This window comes from Sinocyclocheilus grahami, unplaced genomic scaffold (assembly GCF_001515645.1).
Source record: "Sinocyclocheilus grahami isolate Dianchi unplaced genomic scaffold, SAMN03320097.WGS_v1.1 scaffold60.1, whole genome shotgun sequence".
NCBI classification, from domain to species: Eukaryota; Metazoa; Chordata; class Actinopteri; order Cypriniformes; family Cyprinidae; genus Sinocyclocheilus; species Sinocyclocheilus grahami.
The window spans coordinates 1513793-1524942 of record NW_015505239.1 but is presented as its reverse complement, the minus strand read 5'-3'; the positions used below and the strand labels follow the sequence as shown (position 1 = coordinate 1524942).

Below are 11150 nucleotides of genomic sequence, written 5' to 3'. Positions count from 1 at the left end.
AATTTTTTTTTTTTTTTAAGAGAATTTGGTCTTTCCCCATTCAAGTAGAAAGCAGCTATACATAACTAAAAATAGTTGTTAGGAGAACTGCAAGTGAACTGACATACTTTAAAAAGAAACTATGGTGCATAAAACAAAGCATTTCAATGTTAATCAAATGTTTTTGACTTGACCTCTGTGACAGCACATCAATGAAAGCCAACTTTTATCATTTATGATGTTCACATACAAACCAGTTGTTTTTAAAACAGCTCATTGGTTCTGTTGTGACTCAGAAATGCAAACTCTCAAATAAAAATTGTGAATCAGTAATTCATGAGGTTTAATGTTTAGGCAGCTACAGTCAAACAGGCCCTTAATCTGCGAGAATGTGTTGTACACTTCTGAGTCGTCTACATGAATAATGCACATCTGCGTGGCCGGTTTCCCACCTCTATTTCAATAGAATCGAGAGGTATGGCACACGTTGACAAAATGTTGGCCTTTTTATTATTCAGTGGAAGTGTGCCTTTCTATACACTGTAATGTGTTTTGAAGTCCTGTATGTCAGCAGGTGAGTCTGATCCGAGCAAACAGCGCAAGCTTGCTATCATCAATAAGACATGAGATCACAAACAGGGCATAAACAGAGCTTACACATCAGAATTAAACACTTGTACACTCACAAACAGTTGGAAATGGAACAAAGTCTTCACCTGAGAAAGAAGCCTGTTTATGGTCAGCTATTTTGTCGCTGAAAAGAAACTGGATGAAATAAAATGTCATAAACAGAAAAAAACACCTAGCACTGTCGTGATAGCAAGCCCCTTGGGGTTGAGTAATTTGGGTTTATCGATAATTGCTCATTTCAAAATACATGTAATTACAACTCACAGTTAGTTTGAAGCAAGGACTCTCAAATGTCAACTGTTTAGCAGCGTAGAAAGGTTACAGTGCGGTGGCATCTGTGTGAATATAAATGTGTGTGTGTCTGACATTTGTATACTCAAGTTATAATATAAAACAGAATAAAAATCACCCTAGACAGCTTATTAATATGGACTAAGACTGCTGCTTAATGTATCTATATATGTTAATCATTTACAACACATTTAAAACGGTAGATATTTAAGAATAATCTAAAAATTATTTGGTAAAAATCATTAAAATAAATATAAGGCTTAAAACAATCATTTAAAATAAATAAATAAATATATATATATAATTATAAAATTATATATTTTAATATATATTTAATTTATTACAAATTTTATCTATCTGTATATGCAGTGTGTATGTATGAGTGTGTGTATATATATATATATATATATATACACACACACACAGTATATCTACATTAATTAAAGTTCATGTGAAGAATGTATAGGCTACTTGAGAAAGAGAAGAAGCAAAGCACAAGTTTCTTTTTCCACTGAAGACGTGTTTAGCACAACAGCCATGCCCACGCTCCTGATAGTAATTGCAGCTCAAGGAGGTCATCAATAATGTATTCAAGATCACTTACACATCATGGAGCAGTCATAGGTTTGAAGAGAGCTGCTTCTACCCTAGCCTAAAAAAAAACCTACGGTGCAAGAAGTTCAGGGAAAATGAGGTCTTCCAAGAGAGCTTGGAAATAGTTTACAGCAGTAAACATAATATAACATGTATAGCAGTGCTGAGAAGTTTTCTGAAAAAAATACTCTTTAGTCATTTTTCTTCTCAAGTAATAGTAGTAGTAGTAATATAATAATGTATATAATTTAAGTTTCTATATATTATAATATTTGTTAACTTATACACACACATACATTTGAATAAAGGGGTCATATGATGCTTTTTTAAAGATCATTATTTTGTGTATTTGGTGTAACAGAATACGTTGACATGCTTTAATGTTCAAAAAACACATTATTTTTCAAATACTGTACATTATTGTAGGTCCTCTATGCCCCGCCTCTCTCAAACGCTTCGTTTTCTACAAAGTCCCTCCTTCCGACAAGCGCAGTCTGCTCTGATTGGCCAGCTGACCCAATGCATTGTGATTGGCCGAACTCTGCAAGCACTCGTCGGAAATGTAACTCCCCTTACCATAATCGCGAGCTTCATCTTTCAAAATAAATGTAAAGACAGAGCCCGAAAGGGGAACAGAGTCGCGTGACAGACACAGTGATGAAGCTGGTATGTGTTTGCAGTACACAAGCCACGGTTAAGACAGCTGACTCCACTGTGATGTGACGCGGTCTCTCTCTCTCTCTCTCTCTCTCACACACACACACACACACACAATGCGCAAAACTCCGCATTTGAACAGTCAATAGCAAATACTTAAACTAGTAACAAAACAGTAGCTGATTCAGAAGCGGCAGATTGTCATAGCAAAGTCAGAATTACCTCCTCTCCTAGGTTCACGAAACGGTCGTTCATAAAATGCATTGCTGTTCTGTTGTAAGTCATCTTAAAGATTCCTAAATGCATCTACTTCTGGAAGGCCAAATAAAGTGATTTTGCGTTCGCCTAGAAACACACACGTCTCCCTGACATGGCTGTTTCAACACTAACTGCGGTTACTGAAACCACGCCTTGTTTCTTTGCGTGCACATTTGGGCGGCATTTATGCAAATATTTCCACATAGTGAGGTAGATATGTGGGGGCGTGTTAGAACGAGCCGTTTTAGGGGGGCGTGGCAGAGTCTTAACTTTGATAAAGAATATCTCTTTGGATTTGAGACTTTAGTCTTTGCAACTTCAGGGATCTTATCTATGCACAATCAGCTTGTAACACTCCAAAGAGAAAGGAAAACTTGAAATCGCATCATATGACCCCTTTAATATATATGTTATGTTGTAGTGTTATAATGCTATTATTATACTTATTTATTATCGAACAAATTAAAAATAACCTTTTACACACTGAATTGTGGATTCTACTACTAAATCTAAAGGTCACCTGTGAACTGCAAAAAAAAATCTTTAAATATCAATAGACTGAATACTAAAGCAAACATTTAACCTAGCATCCTACATTTTATTTTACGTAGATTGAGCAGCATTTTATATTAAACAATCATCTTCTTTCCAAAAGGAGATCAACTGCAGATTCCCCATGTACAGAATGTAGACAATGGGCACTGACAGCTTGATAGTTCTTCAGTGATATGTGCTGGTATAAAAAAAAGAAGCACATGGTGAACTGAAGCTTTCTGACTCCATGCTTCCACTTTGTGGACAGATACTGTATCACACTTTTAATCTAATCACTGATTCTCATTAAGTCTCACTTATTTTTAAAGCTTCTCAGAGTATTTTTAATATAACTTTGCCATTAAATACTAATTGTGCCCTGATTAGTAGTATTTCTGAATTTAACACATCCAAACATTCATATTTTGCATTCTTGGATCTAAAAGTGAATATCTTGACAGTTAATATGATGCTGGGCTTCAGATCAGTGGCAGAATCGTCGATCTAACATAACAATGAAGCTCTCCAACACCAATCTCCTCATTTACAGTACTAATTATGTAAATATCTGGCCAAGTATCTGAGCTGATGGCATGAAATTATAGACATTTATGTGCAAACCTGCTATCCTATTGCTTTACTAATGGAACTAATTGGCCACTCCTTTAGAATAATTGCAGTGACTGGGGTCAAGTTTTTCACTGGCCTTTTCATTCAAGTATTGTTTTTCAGCATATACACAGAACAGCGAGCAATTAAGATAGCTGTGGGAGAGGCCCTTACAGGATCATTCACGACTGCTGATGGTGAAAGAGTTCCGGTAGTGTTATACACAAGGTTGAACATGGGTGGATAGACTTGAATGAGTGTTATAGCAGATAGTATTGAGGTACGTAGCATTGCAAATTCACTGTAAAAGTTTATTATGCATCTGAATCAGGGCGCAAATTTAGTAGTGATTACATTTGGAGAACAGTTGTGCTACTCATATTTGACCAGTGTTTAAAAACGGCTCATGCCATTTCCAAGCCAAAATTGTACATCTGAACACTTCAAAAAGTAATAACACACCTCTCCACAACAAGCCACATGATTTGAGTATCAACCATGCCTATAACACAAATGATATGTGATGAGTTATGTGCTGAGGTTTACCTTGCTGCAATAAATGTTATTACTTAGTATTTGTCTTTATTTTCCAGTACAAATATCTAAATGTTCTTAAATCAAGATACATTTACTTGAGAAGCAAAAGGACATCGGATATTAAATGTATCAAAATTAAGTGAGTTTATGGATAAAACAAGAAAAAAATGCCAATGGGGTAAGAAAAATCAACTTAATTCAAAGGAAAACGAAAATTTTTCCTAATATTGGCAGATATTTTTTTCTTGTTTTATATGATTTTTTTTTTAAAGAAAACAAAACCTTACAGTTGTGTATGTCATGCTGCTTCTCAAGTAAATTAAGTATCTTGATTTAAGAAAGTTTAGATATTTGTATTTGGGAAAACAAGGCAAAAAAAATGCGGTGGTTGAGGTTATTTTCACCTCAAAATAAATATGTGAAACATTAAAACACGCTGAAAAATTTGGAGAAAAAAACATGGAAGTTAATGTTTATTGTAAAAATGTTTACATGTAAAAAAAAACTCGTACAAAATGCACTAGTTAAATAACGCACAAGTAGAGTTGTTTACAATTGAGACACTACACACTAAAAAAGTTTGTGGACCTGTTGATTACTTAAAATGTACAGTACATACCTTCACCGATGTACTGCATCATTAAAATCAAGTTAGGGACTCAGTATCCTTAAGGAACACTGGGTTAGAGTGTATTACAAAATCCAAGAGGCAAACTTTCTCTACCACAGACTCTGACCACCCTCTATGACTAAGTTATGCCCTGTCATGTAGTCAGAGGCGTCAGATGCCAAGTATACCACTGCAGCTTGGAGGTCTGTCACTTGAGCCAGTCGTCCGGCTGGGATATCTGACAGCCAGCGCTGAACTAGAGGCTCCAGACTCTCTGAATGGATGAGAGGGGTGTCAACAATACCACTGTAGAGAAAGAGAGAGAGACCGACAGAGACAGATCAGACGTGAGAGGCAGAGAGACAGTGTTGTTTCAGGGCCACTTGTTTCAGTTATAGCAGTCACAGTGACATAAAATTAAGTTGGCTATCCTTTAAGGACCTCAGTACTGAGCAGAACAGCTCTGATGGTGTTTACACTGGTTCAGTGTCCTTTGATGGATGGATAGTGTGATTGACACACTCCAAACTGAACTTCAGAAGTCTTAAAGTCAACATAAAATCAAATCTGACCCTATTTACTTTCTTAAAACCTGGTTCCTGGTCATATTGTGCTTTTTTTTCATGATCTTTCATAAAATAAAATCTATTTGCACCACCTCTAAAATTACTTACCAATTTGAGTGTCACCTACACTGTAAAAAAAATTCTGTGAAATTTACGGTAAAAAACCGGCAGCTGTGGTTGCCGGAATTTTACCGTAAAAAATACGGTAGCAACGTTTTAGGTTTTACGGTTTTAACTTAAATTTACAGTTAAATACCGTAATTGAATTAACTGATATAATGTTAATATACCAACCTACTGAAGTACTGAACTCTGTTTTGTACGTTTTGTAATACACTGATAACCAACAAATGCAGGTGGTGATGAGAAAGTCACATGATGAACCAAAGCCCATCACAAGCAGCTTTTAAATAATAACATATATAGAAGGTGCACAGTGTCATTCACACAAACACCAAACACCATCACAGTAACACACATGAAACTGAAATAATGCAATAAGCATTCATCTAACAATATTAGGTGTAACACTCAACCCTAATATACAAAACTGATAAGAAACAAATAAGAAGAAACATAGTTATTTCAGCAAAAAAACATTACATTTGAAATGTAATGCAGGGAATTCTGGGAATGTCAATTTACAGTTATTGACTGTAAATTATACGGTCTTTTTCACTTCCAAAAACTGTATACTACCGTAAAATTAATGTCCAGTACATGTAATGTCCAATACAGTTTTTCACTGTATATAATAGGGGAATTTACCGTTAACCATTTAACAGGTTTTTACTGTAGCATTTTTACAGTATTTTACCGTTAAATTCACAATCATTTTTTAACAGTGTAAGCCATACAGATACTGTATAACTCCTATAAAACAGTAGCCATTTGACCAATGGCCTTTAATTGATGTTCAGCAAATATCAAAATATGTGTGATTAATGGTGATTAACTAAAATAAAATGCCTTAAAATTATAAATATATATTGAATAAATTCTGTTCTTTTGAACTTTCTATTCATCTCAGAATTCCACAAAAATATTAAGCAACACAACTTTTCAAGATTACGAAATGCTTCTTGAGCACCAAATCAGTATATTAGAATGATTTCTGAATGTGACACTGAAGACTGAAGTAATAGCTGCTAAGAAATTCAGCTTTGCCATCACAGGAATAATTTTTTTTTTAATTGTAATAATATTTCACTATATTACAGTATTTTGGTCAAATGCAGAATGTTATGTATATAAAAAAATATATATAGACAGACATGAATTGACTCAACATTAATTTAGTTAAAAAAATACAGTAAGAATTAAAAAAAGTGTGTGGGGGGGGGGTAACTTTTTGAGGGTGAGCTTCCTTTACCATTCACTTCATGGTCACCTTCATGGTAGAGACTCAGAAAAATGTCCCAGTAATAAGGCGACAATCATATTCAGGTCTGGCACCATTTGGTACAGACTGCACACAATGCAATCAATTTCCAAAGGATAAAATAAATTCTTGGCCTTTTTTCTTTTTCAAATGAATTGGGCTGCTGTTGTGATTGCCCTTTCATGATGACTGTAATATATAACGAGTACATTGCTTATGTTATGTTTCTTATGCAGCACTAAAAGAGCTGCATGTAGTAAACTAGATCACCAACTGTCCACATCAACTGTGATTTTAAAATTACGTTCAAACTTGAGTGGCGCTTTAGTGCCTAACTAAAGGAAATGCACTCCAAATTGGAGCAAATGTACTTCACACTGGGCGGCCGCATGGGAAATACAGCCTGCCTGTTCACACACTCACTGACAGCCCAAATCCCCAACAGCCTTCCGCGCCATTTACAAATAGATTCCATTCGACTTGATACCAAATCCGACACCGCAGCTAAATTAGAGGCACTGAAGTAGCATGTGAAACCTTTGGTTAACATATTTAAATCTCAATTATATTTCTCTTCAGCACTGCTTTATCTGGGAACCCGTCCTGGCAATCAAAGGCTTACTGTTTTCCCTCAGCCAATTTTGCAGATAATGCGGCTTATCACTGTCGCGGCCAGTTGCCAATAAAATCAGGCGGCAGTCAACCTCACACCCGCTAATTGTGGTCCCCCCTGCCCGTATGCATATTTACCAACCGTCACTTCACAGAAATCAGGGGCCCATTGAGAGACCTTGTGTTTGAGGGAGGGGAGGGGGTTCGACATAGAGAAAAGAATTGCTTCCTCGCAAATTAAAATTAGAAAACAAACCGGTGCTATATAGAAATGAATAAAGAGCACATGCGCGTGTTGCGGAAGCACGGGGGCTTGGGGATGCTCGGCTTCAAGCGACACGCGCACGCTTCCTCTTGCTCTTTTCTTCCTTTCCTCAGAAGAACTGCGCTGACAAATAGATACAAACAAGGCTGCCATTGTTTTGCTGACACTTCTGCTGAAGAGGCTAATTTGAATCCCTAATTGAATATAACAATTAAAGAAACTGTTTGCTCTACTCATCCCTCTAGACGTCATCCAATTAAGCGGGGTTGCATTGTTTCACACTGTAATTTAGTAACTGAGTCTCAATTGTGTGGCCCATTGTGGAAAATAATGCATTTTGACCCTGTCAAAACAAATTAAGTTTCCACTTAAATATCAAAACAGTCCTCTCTGCTTAATTGGTGCAATGCACATATGAAGAGAGAAAGGCCTTTTTTTTGTTTGCACAAAAGGTTGGCATTGATTCATGTGTTACATTCGAAAACATAATATTGGGAAGAACCAGAGCATGTGACTCTGCTTAAGATTGCACCAAGTGGGAAATATTCATGTTAGCAGCAATGAAAATGTATTCCAGTGAAATTTTGACTTATCCCACACAGCACAGTCTATGGTCTGTCACACTTACGGGGAGATGCAATTGACTCGAACGCCTCGGTCGATCCACTCTGTGCCCAAGGTTTGCGTGAGCTTTACCACTCCAGCTTTGGATGTGTTGTAGGACAGTTGCTTCTGCGGATGCGGCACTATTGAGAAGGAAACAGGACATTTAAAACTGATAATTTTATCAGTAATTTCATGTAATTTAAGAGTGAAATCCCATTACATTATTTGATAAAATAGTCACATTTCCTATACTGGACGATTGTGATGGTACACTTTTTCAGTGGCCTTGAGTCCAGAGGTATTTTTCCCAATGATTTTCTCCACAGGGATAAAAAAAAAAAAAAATGTTTTAATGAAGAGTTTTAGTTTGTGTAGTCATCAAAAATCCATTGGAGAAAATGAATTGGATTTTTACATCAAAACCTTACTGTCATCACTGCAAAAGCCACCTTTTGGGGGTTTTATTTTTAAGAGTGTAGCCTGAAGTCTTTAGTTTATGTCACAGAAGAAATTCCTGATTTATTTCTTCCTATTAAGTCACCTCCAGGTGGCTTTACAGGTAGATGACACTTTTATTCTAAATTAATTTTATTGGACAAAACATTTATATACACTTTTGTGTGCAAGATGCGCCATCAATATTTTTTGCATTATCCCTGAAGAACCTGCTATGAGTACAACATGTTAGAATCAGCTTTGAAGTAATTGCTGTAAGTGTTACATCAATAAATTGAAATGAATTAAACCAACTTTTAAACTTTTAAACACACATTAAAATCCATTTTATACTCTGTAATGACCTAAACATGTGATTAATACAAGGCCCAATTACTTCATTCCCCTCATAACTCAGCGAGAGGGTCTTGAACTCCAATGTGACATGAAAACACTTTCATTAGCTTTTGGGACCCCGCAGATGAAGCAATGTAAAATTAATTACTTGGGATGTTCGATGTGCATCATCTTCATGAACAAAGGCAAAACGCCATTTGTTTGCCTTGACCATCACAGATGCTCGACGCTGCATGCAATGCAGGGAAAAAGGGGCTGGCTTGATTAATCATCATGAGGGAGGCTCCAAGTTGCATGCAACTTTAGTAGTTAACCTCGTCACCCGGTGATCTCACTGCCAAATTGCCGTGGTTGGGAGCGAGATGATAAATACGGCACAGCTGTGCGAAGGCAGCGGCCAGTCCTGTGGAGAAGGGTTCGCGCTCTCCGGCCCCTCATTTGTTTTAAAGGAGAAATGCTAACCGGACAATTGTCAGGTTCCATTGGGCCTGGTTTTCGAGGGAAGCTGCTGTTATTAAAAAAAGAGTCCGTTCTTTGCCTACAAATGCCTCAAGGTCCGTCTTATCGGAACACAAAAAGGCCAACATGTATTAATCCTAGCAGAAAGTGTGGCAAGAGAACAGGCCTTTTTACTGTATGCCTCAGAGCGGCATTGATGTTTTAAAGAGTATTGTAGTTGTAAAGAGCAGTCGGCTGGAGAGGATGAAAAGGAAAGTGAAACATATCTTAAATCACATTTAAAATCCATCCAGATTTTCATTTCACATTTTAAGAGCAAGAAAACAAGGCTCCTCTCTGATCTGTAAATTTCAGAAATGTTGCAGGTCAAAGTGATGTCATCAGAGCCTGATTTTTTTCATCCAAGGCCCATGAGGGTTAAATGGATAGTTCACCTGCCAAAAAAGGCTATTATGTCATCATTTAGTCACCATCATGTTGGGCCAAACCCATATGACTTTATTTATACCGTATGTGGTATACAAAAAGAGATGTTTTGTGGAATGCTGTCACGGGATTTTTGATATTTTCAATGAATATGCCGCATTAACATGCTTCTAATCTTTTCTATTTGTGCTCCACAGAGAAAAGAAACTCAAATGAGTTTGAAATGACATGTAGGGAAGGGCGATATACTGGTAGACATGGTTAACTTGGAGAAATTTGTCAACCAGTAGAGATTATGGACTATCGTCTCTATTGTGGTTATATGCTCACATGACATTGCTGTGCTATGTGGTCATGAAAACGTATTGTTTGCATACGTTTTTAAGCATTGTGGTTTAAAAACAAGTGATTTTAAGATGTTGAAACGCAATCAGTAGCATCAGTCTTAGAGTGCTGTCAGAGAGGTGCTCATAGAGCGCGGGAGATATTTTTCCACTTTATAGGCCTTAAAAGGTTAAATACACACACTTGTATGTATCAAAATGCCCATCTTTGTAAACACAGTAATTTAGTTCTTAAATGAAAGCAAATAGAAAGAAAGAAAACACGTGTAACAGTAGATTGGATCCAGGTAGCTCTTAAAGTGACAGCAGTCTCATATTCCTTCTGTATTTCATTCATGTTAAACAAACAACAACAGAAAGAGAGAAAATCTCTCACTGCTCTTGACAAATTCACTTTTGTAACTTTAATAAGAAGAAATATATATTTAATTTACACAGTGAAGAATATGCAGTTTTTTATAAATTTGATTACTTTTTACGATGTATGTAGTAGGGTTTGGCGATGTCTACAAAATTGGCATCAACGATGTCTACAGTGAACCATCGCAATGGACGATGACATCGTTTGGGGGGGGCGGGGGTTAGGGGGTGTGCCCGAAACATGAATCTGTATTCAGTAAACAATTGCTAACGTTTGCCTGTTACATTACAGTACATAAAATTTCACTTACCACATAAACAGAGTAAGGAGAGATGACTGAGGACGATGGCGAATGATTTGCAGATCCTCAGCGCCACTGACAAAAAACGAATCTTGTAAAATGTGTGGTAAGTACTGCCTCTCCATAGTACAATAAACCGAGTACATGCGATCGCGAATCTCGAAAGTGAAACTAAAAAGCGATCGTGTATTCAAAAGCAGTTTCAATGCCAGGCATAATAGCAGCTCCCTGATGCCCGCAATTTATATACAGTATATTACCCAATGATATAACTGCGAGAGAAATGATTAAAATATGTATTTTCTTCCCATCTCGTATTTATTCCCTTTAGGGGTTCC

At 36.7% G+C, this 11150-nt stretch overlaps 2 protein-coding genes across 2 annotated transcripts in view; one reads left to right on the top strand and one right to left on the bottom strand.

Moving 5' to 3' along the window:
* LOC107584472 (myoD family inhibitor domain-containing protein-like) overlaps positions 1 to 11150 on the top strand; it is a 29819-nt gene that overhangs the window by 17138 nt on the left and 1531 nt on the right. The window lies entirely within an intron of this gene.
* LOC107584471 (uncharacterized) overlaps positions 4556 to 11150 on the bottom strand; it is a 17716-nt gene continuing 11121 nt past the window's right edge. Inside the window, exons 10-11 of the mRNA XM_016271106.1 lie at positions 8152 to 8269; positions 4556 to 5005 (exon numbers count right to left, since the gene is read on the bottom strand). Coding sequence (XP_016126592.1) covers positions 4810 to 5005; positions 8152 to 8269 — 314 coding nt within the window. The 3' untranslated portion in view covers positions 4556 to 4809. The remainder of the gene's footprint in view (positions 5006 to 8151; positions 8270 to 11150) is intronic.